The sequence below is a fragment of the Peromyscus californicus genome, unplaced genomic scaffold (assembly GCF_007827085.1).
Source record: "Peromyscus californicus insignis strain IS unplaced genomic scaffold, ASM782708v3 Scaffold_9__1_contigs__length_137607984, whole genome shotgun sequence".
NCBI classification, from domain to species: domain Eukaryota; kingdom Metazoa; phylum Chordata; class Mammalia; order Rodentia; family Cricetidae; genus Peromyscus; species Peromyscus californicus.
Window position 1 is genome coordinate 45,618,548 of NW_026294617.1, and position 13,544 is coordinate 45,632,091.

The 13,544-nt window shown below is 42.5% G+C and overlaps 2 protein-coding genes across 2 annotated transcripts in view; one reads left to right on the plus strand and one right to left on the minus strand.

The window, feature by feature from the left end:
• Positions 1-13,544, plus strand: part of Gfm1 (G elongation factor mitochondrial 1) — a 49,296-nt gene that overhangs the window by 28,247 nt on the left and 7,505 nt on the right. The window contains exons 12-14 of the mRNA XM_052730404.1: positions 619-756; positions 2,402-2,484; positions 13,281-13,443. Of these exons, the coding sequence (XP_052586364.1) occupies positions 619-756; positions 2,402-2,484; positions 13,281-13,443 (384 nt within the window). The remainder of the gene's footprint in view (positions 1-618; positions 757-2,401; positions 2,485-13,280; positions 13,444-13,544) is intronic.
• Lxn (latexin) lies at positions 2,512-8,539 on the minus strand. The gene is made up of 6 exons (XM_052730408.1): positions 8,168-8,539; positions 6,836-6,898; positions 5,800-5,977; positions 5,375-5,511; positions 3,182-3,244; positions 2,512-2,844 (listed from the first exon to the last, which is right to left on the minus strand). Exons 1-6 carry the CDS (start codon positions 8,294-8,296, stop codon positions 2,755-2,757), a joined length of 660 nt encoding a protein of 219 aa, XP_052586368.1. The 5' UTR covers positions 8,297-8,539; the 3' UTR covers positions 2,512-2,754.

Below are 13,544 nucleotides of genomic sequence, written 5' to 3' on the forward strand. Positions count from 1 at the left end.
CTCCGTCTACTTTCTTCCGTCTGTAAAGGCCCTTGGCGTTACATTGAGCCTACTCTGACAATTCATAGAGTGCTCCCTATCGTAAGAGTTGGGAGGAGTGGTCGATTTACCCTGCTTACTGTGTGGAATTGCATCAAAGTACAAAGGTATATCAGATAGCAAGGAGATTGTTTCAAAACAGAAACAGCTTGATGTGCTATTTCCTTTGCTGTTGGTCTGAACAGAGTAGTTAATGCTCTTGACTCTACAGAAGACTCTGGGTAAACGTGCTGACTGTATTATATAGAGGATCTCCAAGTGTTAGGCACTTCCTTTCACTCAGGCACTTCCCACAGACGGGTAGTTTGGTCAGTGTGATCGAAAGTGACAGTGAAGTCTTGGATCCTTGTTTTCTATCTTGGTATGAAGAGAAAGTCCTGTTCAGCTGGCTGGGCCTGGTCTTGGCTGTGGTGGCCAAGGTTGTAGTTTTTCCAAAAAAGGTCTGAGTAGAACTAGATATGGACCCTCTTTATTTCTTAATTGCCAATGTATTTGGTTTTTTCAGTAACATCTTCTCAAAAATGCAGTTGTTTTTCATGCTTAATCAATCCTAAAATGACTTTTTTTCCTCTTTTAAAGAATGATCTGGAGAAATTTTCAAAAGGTATTGGCAGGTTTACACGGGAAGACCCCACATTTAAAGTCCGCTTTGACACTGAGAGCAAGGAGACAATTGTGTCTGGAATGGGAGAATTACACCTGGAAATCTATGCTCAGGTATGGATCACAGAGCAGCTCTGCAGTTGGATTTGTTACTGTGTGTGCTTGGTTAAAGGTCAGTAATGGGGCCTGGCAAGGTGACTTCATCTGTAATCACACTCCAGGAGGTGAGGCAGGAAGATGAATAGGAATTGAAAATCATCTTCATCAGCTAGGCGGTGCCTTTAATCCCAGCACTTGGGAGGCAGAGCCAGGCGGATCTCTGAGTTCGAGGCCAGCCTGGTCTACAGAGCAAGATCCAGGTCAGGCACCAAAACTACACAGAGAAACCCTTTCTCAAAAAACAAAACAAAACAAAAGTCATCGTCATCTACATAGCGAGTTGAAAGAAAAGATAAAAAGTCAATAATGTTCCAAGTAATGACTGTAAATGGATAAGTAAATGGATAGTGCTTCTGCAGGCTCTACTGTATTTGTGTCCTAAGTGTATTTGTTAAACATTGTGGACTTTGAGAATCTAGACTCTGAGATTTATAACAAGACCCTCATCCATTCCCAGTCCACTATTGGGTCAAATAAAGCAAGCCTTAGTGAGATAGCCTGTTTTTGTACCTACTCCCAGGACTTTCCTTCCGGAGGACTGGAGAGAGGGCTCAGAGGTTAAAGTCACTTGCTGTGTTTCCAGAGGACTTGAACGCAGTTGCTAAGTTGCTAGTGCCCATGTGGAGTGGCTCACAACCTTCTTTAATTCCAGCTCCAGTGGATCCAGCGCCCTCTTCTGGCGCCCCTGTATACATGGCTCATGCACACACAGACAACATGTACACAACATGTACATAAACATTAAGGGCAGGCCAAGGTAGCCTTTAATCTCAGAACTCAGGACAGCCTGGTCTGCACAGTAACTTCCCACCAGACATAGAGAGGCCTTGTCTCACAAAATAATCAATTAATGAGATTTAAAGCATGGAGGTTGGTGGTAACGCAAACCTTTAATCCCAGCACTCTGTGAGTTCAAGGACAGCCAGGACTGTACAAACCCTGTCTCAAAAAACCAGAAAACAGAACATAGAGGCCAGTTCAATACAGATTAAAAAAAAAAATCTTCCTAGCTGAAGTGTAAATATAGTGAAATGTAAACAGAAGATAACAGCAGTAGAAATTGTCTTTGTCTCCTGATTATATCTTTGCGGTTAGGATAGCAAATCCTGACAAAAGATTTGTTATTCCAGTGAATGTGAGCTAATATGAAGCAACTGTAGACTGTAGCAGATAGAGCAAATGGAACTGAGTATAAATTAATTAGTCAAAATTATCATTCATTTTTGTAAGATATATAAAGGTAGTTTGTGTTTTAGAATATTACATCTGATTTTTGTCAGTTACTAAAATGATTTAAAATTTACTGTTCAGTTATTTACTGTATTTTTTAAATTTTTTTTAATTTTTATTTTATATGCATTGGTAGTTTGCCATGGATGTTGGGTCCTCTGGAACTGGAGTCACAGAGACTCTGAGCTGCCGTGTGGGTGCTGGGAATAGAACCCTGGTTCTCTGGAAGAGCAGTCAGTGCTCTTAACCACTAAGCCATCTCTCCAGCATCATATTTACTATATTTCATTGAATGCTACTAAGGTATTTTTTTTTTCATTTTACTTTCTAAAATACAAACAATATTAAACCCCCCCCCCATTCATTTTAGAGAATGGAGAGAGAATATGGCTGTCCTTGTATCACAGGAAAGCCCAAAGTGGCCTTTAGAGAGACCATCACTGCCCCTGTGCCGTAAGTATGCAATGCAATCAGACTCCATGAGACGGAAGTGGACTTTTATTAGGGGATATACATGGTACTGTTACTGTTGGGAAGACATTTTTATGTAGTAATACTCTTGATTATGGAATCTATGCAACTCAGTGCCATAGCCAAGACAAACAGAGAGACGCTGTGGGATGTATTTGGCTTATTAGGCTAGAAGCCAGTGAGGACAGTCATCCACATCATTAGGAACATGTTTCCATTCCACCTGGGCCTCAGTGTCTTTGTTTACCCCGCTCACACTTCCTTTGGGAGACGGCTGTTGTGCTTTACTTTCGTGCCGTATTGTGGATGCCACAAAACTTGCATTTGCCAGGGAATAATCTCCTGCAAGTAAAGAAAGTTAATGCTCTTGTGAAATGAGAAAATATAATTGAGTTTATATTTTGTTGGCAATATTGAAAATGCCTTCATCAGGAGTAGTACTAAACAAGTCCAGTTGCTACAAAGATGGCAGACACCTTCAGTCTGGTACCTGCTTGAATTCTCCCTAGCTTTTACTTAGAATCAAAAGGAATAAGGTGACTGTGTGGCTACAAAAGAATTCTTGATTTTCAAAGTGGCATCAAATAAAGATAAGTCGTCCATGCTGCAATGCAGGGTCATGGAGTAGAATGGTGTGGTCTAATTCTGGTAGCAAATAAAGGTAAGTCGCATACATTACCTGCGATGCGATGTCATGGAGTAGAATGGTATAGTCCAATTCGATGAAGTCATCATTTCTTGGCTATAACCAAAAAAAAGTGTTTAAACAATATCATGGCAAATTGACATCTTAAGTTTTTGAATTAATGTTGACTTATAAAAAAAGAATGTGAAGTTCATAATTCAACTTAGCCTGATAGAAAACTATTTTCTTACATTGAATAAACAAATATTCTTTCAAATCACATTTTAAAAAATCATTATTTTGTATTTGTTACTCTAAAAATTGCTTTTTTGTGTTTTCACTTTCCAATTTGTGGCAGCTGTTTAAGAGCATTACTCTGTGTAGCTTTTTATTTACGAACCCTTAGTGTCAGCAATGGCAATGGGAATTCACATGAAAAGAAGCCAATTCTATAACATTCTTTAAAAAATGGACACTAATGTAATGTCATGACTTAGTGATCTGATTTTACAATTACAGCTTTGTTCTGTACTGTTTGTTACTTCAGGAATAAAAAGCATGTCTGTAGTGAGCTACACAGACGTACTGAGTCTGTATGGGTTAAAACTATCACCAGCAATGTACTGTGCCCATGAGGCTGAGGCTTCTGAAAGCTTGTCCTTGCTGTGCTGAGACTCCAGTTAAGAGTGCTTATAATGTAGCCCCAGAATCACCATTCTCATTTTTAAAATCACAATATAATGAAGATTCACAGGGTTTTTGTTGTTGTTTTTTAAATAAGCATAAAACATTGGCTTGTATGTTGCTGGATGTAGCTTGAGAATTCATGGTTATGGTTTTATGGCCTGTCCCTGGCCTGGGCTGATAGTTAAGTACCTTCAAAGGAGTATTGTCACCAAGGTTGGTATCTGTGAAATGCGTTTGGAAAGTAGACTCCCTCTGTTTCTCCAAATGCTGCCGCATTTGGTAGGTTGCTGGCCTCTCAGTGGAGTGCTATAACTGCTGGCCTGCCTGCCGTTGTATAGTAAGCTGTTCCTAAGGCCCTGAAGACACAGTGCCCGGCTGTTCTGCAGGTTGTTTCCTGCATGCTGAAGGAGGCAGCAGGAAGCCCTTTTCTCTTAGGTTATGGAAAAAGATAGTTTCTATCTTTTGTGGTTCTTAGTACTCTTGTCTTCCATTAGCTACTAGTTGAATATCCCCCATTTAACCTCCAAAAGGAAAAACTAAAGACCTTTTCGTGTATATTTCTGGTCAAGGGAGATGCGTTCTAGGAACCCCTGGTATTAGGTTTAAGAAAGCATAAAGCTAGCAATACAATGTGAGGTTGTAACTCAGACTGAAGGGATTAGAGAAAAGAATCACCCAGGAGCCAAGGGTGGGCTAGAACTACTCCAAGCTTGCAAAGACCACAGTGCCATGATTCTCTCTGGGGGAAATGCCAGGCCTGTCTCTAGGTAGCCAAGGAACCACCATTCAGTAGAGAAAAAATGCAGTTAGTTCAATAGTACTTGACAATCACAACTCAACTACACTATTTAGGTTGCTAAAAAGGAAGTGTTCTGTATGAAACTAAATACCAAAAAAAAAAAAAAAAAGTCAAATTTTAACTCACAGCTTCACAGTTTTGAAGTGCAGCTTTGCTTGTCAGTGCTATAAAGAGTGGCCCTCAGGACCTTTGTAAAGCAAATTAAAGACCGGATGATTCATTAAAAGTATGAGGTGTACCTGAGTCTTTGTCTAGCACATACTAATAAGGCTACAACCATTTTTTCTCTGGAAAAGGATCTGAATAAGGCATCATAAACAACTAAATCGGATTTGCTTGGCATGAAAGATTAAGAACCATAAACTTGCAAAAATGCAATGTAAAAACTACTCATTATTAGAAGACGTTTCCTAGAGAATCCTTAGCTTTGACTCGCTAATATTTGCTGCCTGTAATGTGTGGCCAGGGAAAGAAAACTCAGCACACGCGATTGCTTGCTAGGAAGATAGATGTTAGGCAGAGAGGCCTGCGTCTGGGCTCTCTGCTAATTAGCCAGGTGACATTCGGGACCAGTGCTGCTGCTCTGGATGCTTCCCTTTAACTTGGCCTTCCTCAGTCCTGACTGACTGGCAGTGCCTTTGAACTACCAGGTTCACTAGTTTTAGTACAGAATGGCAACAGGAACACTATCCAGTTATGGACACCAGCACTAAGTCAGTATTAACTGTTAATAGCATGTTTTGTAGAGAGAGACTACGTACCACTTGCTTGACGGTTTGAATTTGCGCCATTTTATACCACGTGTCTTCAGTCGAATTCTGCCACATTATATAACCACAGGCAACCCAGGCTAAGTGGCGAACTGGCCTCATTTGTGGAGCCACATTTCCAGAACTGTCTGGTAGAGGAAACATTTATATGCTAAATGTAATATTAACCTTTTTAGATTAAAAATCAAAATTCTTATTCATGCTTCCTAGTGTTCAAATGTGTGTGAAAACTAAATTAAGCCATGGATGTAGAAAATTCCAGGTCCTCTTTTTTATTGCTAGATTAGATTAGAAATAAGTATTTTTGTAAAAGTCAGTTTATTTTCAACATAGTTAACATCAAACAGTTTTGAGCATGGGTAATAGAGATACATCTCAAGTTTGAAAAACATATTTCCCATGCTTGATGTGTGTACCTGGGATGTTTTGTGCTTGTAGTGGTTCCTTCAGAGACATAAGTCTTTGATAAAATGTGTTATCTTCTTCATCTGGGTTCTTGCCAATCTCTCCTTCAAACGTGAAGTTGACCTCTGGTGCAGTGCCTTGGCCCATGTGAGGGTAAAGAACTTCCGCTGTGCAGTTCACTGTAACTTGCTGTCAGAAACATTTTTACAAAACATCCATCAGTCTACAGATGGCAGGTCTTATTGTAAGTGACTAGGTTTCAGGATGTTCAGAATTCTAACCCGAAGGCTGCTTATACTTCACTGTTAGTGGGGTGTCGGTTTACAGGTCAGCTTTTAGTCTGACTACACACCAACATCGGACTGCCCCTTCTAAGCTTGCTCCTTACCCGTTCCTTCTCTCTGCTTCTGAAACCAGTGTTTTTTCCAAACGCAGACCCAGCAGTCTCTCCCTACTGTAAAAGTAAGGGGATAGGGGTTGTCTAGCAGCTCAAATGCCTTCTAGGGAATCTCCTCTTGGACGTTCCTTGAGTTATACTCAGGGAGAGGGCGAACTTTCCACAGCTTCAAGATGGCTTTGATGCAGACTGCAGTTCCTTCTTTTAAATTTATCCTGTTACTAATTTGACAGGCATCACATTTTTCAAACTTTCCTGCCCCATTACTGAAAGATTAATGGAGTCACAGTTGGCCATTCTACTATTGCTCCTGAATTTCTAAGCATACTTAATTTGAATAGCCAATTAAAAGGCAGGCATAAGAAAGCAATCATGACTGGAGAGTAAATTACTACATTCAGTCATACAAGGCGTAAGTTCAGACTGTTCAGAATGTGTGCTCTTTTTAAGGGTAATTTATTTGAACTGAAATAACTGACCGCTTCTAAATAATTGAATTGAAAGAAAGAACTGAGGCAGTACACACTGGCTCTCATGGCTTTGCCTGCCGAGCTGCTGCCATAGCAAAGCCCAAGATCAAACCCTTCAGCAAAAATGAGCTAGGTAATTCTGAATCAAAATTTATTCACTAGACAGGGCATCTAACTTACTTTTTGGATAATTTCTTCCACAGAAAATTTGAGGTGATACTTGTGCCCTCTTCCTGGAATATCCTAAAATTAAGAAAATGTAGTGGAGAAAAGATATTATAATAAGTCACATCTTTTTAGTTAGAACATTCTTATTATTACATGGCTGGGAGGGTGGCTGGTGTAAGGAAACACATTTAAACTTTGCATCTTTTTAAACATAACACAGTGGGTTTCATTCTGACATTTTTCATGAATGTATATATTGCTGTACTTCATCACCCCTCCCCCAGCCTTACTTCTTGAGAAGGCCCTGTGGCCAAGTGTTTAGCATCCAATTTGGCAGTCTCTAGCAAATTTATTTTAGATTAGTGTAGAAGATGGACAGAAGCATACAAAGTGCACAGATAAAAAGACAATGGGCTACACCTTATCTTAAAGCCCAGGGTAGCAGAGCATCCAGCGACCAGAACTATGAGAGGCAGGTCACTGCCAAGTGATTGACACAATATGTACACGTGCTGTTGGTTACTTGTGTCTCTTCATCTGCCAAATGATACTTCAACAAATCTTAGAACAGACAGATACATTTAGATATTTCACTTTTAAATGAAGAGATACATTTGAAGTTTACACCCAATTATCTTATCTAGTACAGCTTCAAAAATAAAAACTTTCCCCCTATCAGCCAAAAAAGAAAGAAAGAAAGGAAGAAAGAAAGAAGTAAAAGAAAACAGTTAAGGCTGTGTCAGATTAAGTGTGTGTGTGTGTGTGTGTGTGTGTGTGTGTGTGTGTGTGTGTGTGTTGTGTGCACTCGGTAGGTGAGGCCTTAAACCCTAGCCCAGCTTCAGCCAGGGAAGCGCATCATCTCTGGCCGGATATGGGTGGCCAGAGCTGGCAGTAGCACACAATGCTTTTGTCCTCTTACAAGGGGCTAGTTTCTCACGGTTTCCCTTCCTTTTGGGTAAAGGGCCTAAGAGCTGCCTTTAAAGTTTAGGGAGTTGTTTGGAGGCCCTGAGCTTCTGTTGGCTAAGACAGCTAGCAGATTGAGAAACAGTAACAGCTTCCAGGCTGTTTAGAATGCCTCCTGTCTAGACCTAGTCTCACCACAGGAAAGGGAGAGATGCCCATCCCGTGTATCTCCCCAATTCCTTGAAATAATATGCACAAAATCTGGATCTGCATGGGTTCTCTGCGGGACGGAGAAAGCAAACGGTTCTGGGCTGAGTCCGGTACCGAGGACCCCGTAGGAATGCTAGTTTCCTAGGAATGCTAGTTTCTGAGGCAGAGCCACGGGCTGTGGCCAGAGAGTTGGGGAGCGAGCCGATTCCGGCCAGGGGCCCGCCAACTCACCTCCTTGGTGGCCTGCTGGACCGTCTGCACCTGGAACACCTTGTGGGGGGTCCCCTGCTGGTAGTTGATGCAGTTCTCTGCCACGGAGGCGGCCCTGGAGGCCGCGTAGTGGGTGGCTGGGATCTCCATCTTTGGGGACCAGTGAGTGCGGACCGCCCTGGTTTAAGGGGGTCGCAGTGGATGCGGAGTGCAGGCGCCCGGGTCCTCTCCGGTGTGGTGGAGAAGCCAGCAGCTGAGCTGGGCGTGCGTGATCCTCAGCGCCTTCCTTCCCTCTTCCTCCTACACGCAGGAAACTGTTTGGGCTGTGGCTCGGCAGCTAGGAGCCCGGGCCCCGCCCCTGGGTAGGCGGGTACCTCCTGGAGAAAAGCCCGGGCATTCCCGCTGGCTCCCCTAGGCTTTGGCAGGTGCGGGAAGGAAAGGGAGAATTCAGGAGACAAGGGAGAGGCTTTCCAGCCTTGCCTCAGTGGGTCCTCTAGAGGTCTTCAGCTGCCTCTGGCTATTTCACATTGGAATACACCGGTCCTCAAATGGGCCTCAAAGGGCAAGGTGCAATGTGCTCCAAGTGTGATTCACCTCTACTCTTCCCGTTGTGAGACTCTAGGAACAGGCTCGCTCACCCCAGCTTCCTTTGGAGTATGATCCAGAGTGGAGAAAAAACCATGCTCTAAAGTTGGGAGACTAATTGGGATCAGAAGAAAAATTTAAAATGTACCAGCAGACCTCCACTACCGCACTGATCTTAGAAATATGAGGCTTAATGGGCGTGAACCACTACTTCTGGCTCTCTTTCTTAAAAAAATTATTTTTATAATTTTTAATTATGTGTATGTGCACACGTGTGTGCAGACGTATCAGATCCCCCCTTGGAGTTGGAGTTCTGTGCAGTTATGAGCCACATACTGTGGGTGCTGGGAACCGAACTCAAGTCAACTGCTGAGCCGTCTCTCCAGCCCCACCTCTTTTTCTTAAAAGGTAGATCATTGAAGGATTTTTGGGTAGACTACTATGTATGTTGTAGTGACACTCTAAAAGGAAGGGACTGTGCTGTGTGTGCTACTGAAGCTTTCCTATAAATGAGGACTTTCTTTAGACTAAGTGGATTTTTAAGAAATAATAAGCAATATAGCATTTCCCACCCTTTCCTGTTACATAAGCCAATGTGGAGTAACTAGAGGATAACGAGATTTTTTTCTCATGAAATTGAAGATATTTGTCTTTTTTTTTTCCTTTGAATAAGTCATTGTCTAAGAACCAGCCCTTTAGAGGCGTGTGTGTGTGTGTGTGTGTGTGTATGTGTGTGTGTGTGTGTGTGTGTTGAGGTAAATGCTCCTTGGAGAGTGTCCAGGAAGAGTGCCTGTGTAGTTAGCAAGTCAGAAGGCACTCTGCAGGGTATGCAGTGTCAAGTTTCCTAAGCTACTAGTTGTATCTCCTGGAACTACTGTAGACGCCCGGTCCGAGCAGTCAGGGCTACGGGGTCAGCGTTTGGGTAGTCAGAGATTCTGTATCTAATGACTAGCATAGAGTATGTCGTAAAGGGACTTACAGTAGTCATAATAACTTAGGTTCTATTAAAATTATGATTAGTACTTTAAAGGGGAAACTTACCTTTCATTTAGATGTTAAATAGGCTGAATTGCAAGGATATCATTTCTATGTTGGTGCTTTTTTTCTGAAATGTTTTCTAGAGTATTTTGCCTGCACGTTATGGATGTGTACCAGGTATGTGCCTGGTGCCCAAGGAGGTCAGAAAAAGGAGTCAAATCCCCTGGAACTGGAGTTAGGGATGGTTGTGGAGCCGGCATGGTTGCTGAGAACCAAACTCAGATGCTCTACAAGAGCAGCAAGTGCTCTCAATCGCTGACCCATCTCTCCAGCCCCAGTTGGGTCTTTAAAGTATTAGTTACCTACTATAATTTCATCAAAGGCAAATATTCAGTCCATAATACTCAAACTTGAATAATGTCTAGATTGTCTTCAAGAAAACAACAGTTATTATGACTCTTCAGGATCAGGTAATTTACACCATTGATTTTATATTACAATATAAGCATTAAACAAGGTTAAAAAAAATACTGTAGTTTGTAACTTGGGTATGAATATAAAGTCAAAGTGGCCAGGGCTAGTGGCTCATGCTTTTAATCCAAGCACTTGGAAGGTAGAGGCAGGGAATCTTTTGAGAATTCCAGAACACCACTCAGGGTGACATATTGAGACCCTTTCTCAAAAAATTAAAAAAAAAAAAAAAAAAAAAAAAGGAAAAATGTGTAGGAGTTTCTCAGCTTCTACTAGTCCCACAGTCCAGACGAATCTCTCCCACCTGAGCTTTCAAAGGCACTTATAAAATAACCACTGGAGGCTTATATTAATTACAAACTGTATGGCCTGTGGCTCAGGCTTCTTGCTAGCTAGCTCTTATAACTTAACTGAACCCATTTCTATTCATCTGTGTGTTGCCACGTGGCCATGGTGTTACCATTCTGCTGGCCTCTGGTTGCTCCTTCGGAGGTGGGTTGGTGTCCCTCTGACCCCGCCTTTCTTCTCTCAGATTAAAGGCATGCACCACTGCTGCCCGGCTGAATTTCTTTTTTCTCTTGGAGCTGAGGACCAACCCAGGGCCTTGCGCTTGCTGGGCAAGTGCTGTACCACTGAACTAAATCCCCAACCCCTCTTCTCTCTCTACGCCTCTTGGGTTTCCCTCCTGGCTCCATTCTGCCCTGCCATAGGCCAGTGCAGCTCTATTTGTTAATCAGTGGGAGCCACACATATTCACAGCATACAGAAAGACATCCCCCAGTAAAAATAAATCTATGAATGAGGGATAAACAAACCCACACAGTTCTCGTTAACATTACATTTGATATGACACGGTATCTTAACACAGCTGCCTCAGCATGGCAGCCAACTAGGGTCCTCTTTCTTCATCAGTTACTGTAGAATCTGTCTTAATGCGGTGCCCACTGGTGACCCTGCAGGCACTTCGGTGAACACAACAGTCAGGGGTCCAGCCAGTTTAAATTTTCTTATTAGCGTTCTAGGAAAATGTTTGGCTAAGTGGTGGGGAGCAGTCACGTTTGTCGAGCTACTTAGCCTCTCTGACCCTCAGGTCTCGCACCTATAAAATGACGGCTAGAATCAGTACTGCTTTCTGGGTTGAGTTCATGCAAAGTGTGTAACACAAACCTGGCACTTAATGTTCTGTCACTTGGCTTCCTCTCATTCATAAATGGCATTGTCCCTAAAACTGTGTGGAATTACTTGACTGTGAGCTGATTCTTAGAACACTGGTGCCTGAAGAACTCAGGGGTGCTGGAGTGCCCTGTATCTGTCCTGTGTGGGATTGTGGTCACTGTCTTAAAGCGAGAAATCCACGGAGTCTGCTTAAAGGGCAAAAGGATTTATTAAGAAAGGAAAACTCACAAGACAGAACAGAGGAATTGTTGCAGGGTCCTGGAAAAGGTGAGGCACCATCTCATGCTGTTCTTCTGCACCTGAGACTGTCCCAGCATCCAGGTCCCACAAGGGAGCCAAGAGCATCTCAGGTCTTAAGGGTGGCTGAGAGGCCACGCTCCAGGGGCATGTACTTCCAGGTCATAGGCAGGTAGAGCAGTTACCTGCTGTGTCTCCAGGGCTGTGCTTCAGGGTCATAGAACAGATATCCCCTGCATCGTTCTAAGTGCTCATGCACTTGAATTGTTAAGTTGTTGAATTTTCAAGTTAGTTTAAATAGCTATAATTAGTTTTAACCATACAGTTAATCTATATAGCACAGATACAGACTATTTCTTCATTAAAAATTTGCACACTTTATTTTGTTTTGTATGGTTGCAGGGGTGTGTATGAGCTGTGGCCGGAGTGTGGAGGTCAGAGGACAACTTGTGGGACCTGGTTCTTTGCTTCCACCATGTGGTCCCAGGGGTTGAACTCAGGTCATCAGACTTGACACCAAGCTCACTTCCCTGCTGGGCCATCTCTTCAGCCTCCGCTGTTTTAGTGAGATGTTGTTGTTAGACTGAGCACAAATACCCATTCCTCAGAGAACTCTGAGTACCTGCCAGGACCTTGGTGTCCACACCCGGAAACCCTCCGCTGTGCTTCTGTGGTGACTTTGTGCATGCCCTGCCCTCTGCTTCCCTTCTCTTGCTTCTTACAGATGTTTTTTCCTTCCAGGGAATCAAGTTTTCACTCTCTGGGGTTTCCCAGCCCATCCTGAAGCTCTTGGCCACTGGAAGATTATTAGAAGGCAGTTAGTCAAACACATTCACACTTAGCCTCTTTAGGAAGTCTGCCCTTCCAGGCCTGCATCTCCTGCCATTATTTACATTTACTTCTTCCAGGCCACTTACAGACTTACCCATTAATATCTGCAGATCCACCTGCAGATGTCGTACATACTTTTGAAAGTGATTGTCCTCTGAAAGTCTCAGGTTGAAGGAAGAAGCAGCTAAAGGAAGAAGCAGCTGGCAAACGGTCTATACACATCGATTTTTCTCCTCAGACGTAGCCTCCTGTGCACTGTGTCTCCATGTTTGATATTTATGTGGAATACTCATTCTATCAAGTTAGTGCTTGACATAAACACTAACTTATGTTCATTTCTTTTTGAAATCCTGTTTTATGCTCGTCATTATTATTTTGTCATTAATCATCTTCAGATCTTAATTATTACATCTGGTGCTCCCTTTAAATTACCTATGTCTATAATGCCAAAAAGTAAAATCAAGTAGAACTGCCTAAATAGATTAACTGTAGCCATCAGAATTCTTATTTTCAAGTAACCATCCTTGTTCACTCCATTGTGTGACATGGAAGGGCAGCATTCCAGAACTGGATGAGCTCTTTGGAATGTAGGTTATTAGAGGCCTTAGACTGAGCCTATGGAAGAACAGAAAAACTTGATTACTTAGGTGGTGTGCCCCTCTTTCACCCCTGAGTAAGAACAGAAAAGGAGAATTTCTTCTGAATTACTTCTGTAATAGATCTCATAGTGTGGCCAGCATAGTCAAAGGAAAAAGTAAGAAAATACATGAAACGTGGGTTTTTGTGTAAATTAGTGGGAGTTTATTTCATTTTGCTGATTACTAATGCTCTGTTTGTTTTTCCCTGAATCGTGCAGGTTTGATTTTACACATAAAAAGCAGTCGGGTGGTGCTGGCCAGTTTGGAAAAGTAATAGGTGTGCTGGAGCCCCTGGCCCCAGAGGACTACACTAAGTTGGAGTTTTCCGATGAAACGTTTGGGGCCAACGTTCCCAAGCAGTTTGTGCCTGCAGTTGAAAAGGTAGTGTTTGACAGCGCTCTGTAGCCTTTGTCTCTATTTGAAAGCAGGTTGTCTGGTATAAATCACACTTTCTGTTCTGTCGTGTTTGTGTCTATCATGGT

What these genes read in the sequence shown, in the direction of transcription:
- Lxn (XM_052730408.1), bottom strand. Translation starts at nt 8,296, where the DNA reads ATGGAGATCCCAGCCACCCACTACGCGGCCTCCAGGGCCGCCTCCGTG. An exon ending in TCCAGCAGGCCACCAAGGAG is followed by an intron (nt 6,899 to 8,167) that starts GTGAGTTGGCGG and finishes TCTTAATTTTAG; the next exon opens with GATATTCCAGGAAGAGGGCA. An exon ending in TGGAAGAAATTATCCAAAAA is followed by an intron (nt 5,978 to 6,835) that starts GTAAGTTAGATG and finishes TGTTTCTGACAG; the next exon opens with CAAGTTACAGTGAACTGCAC.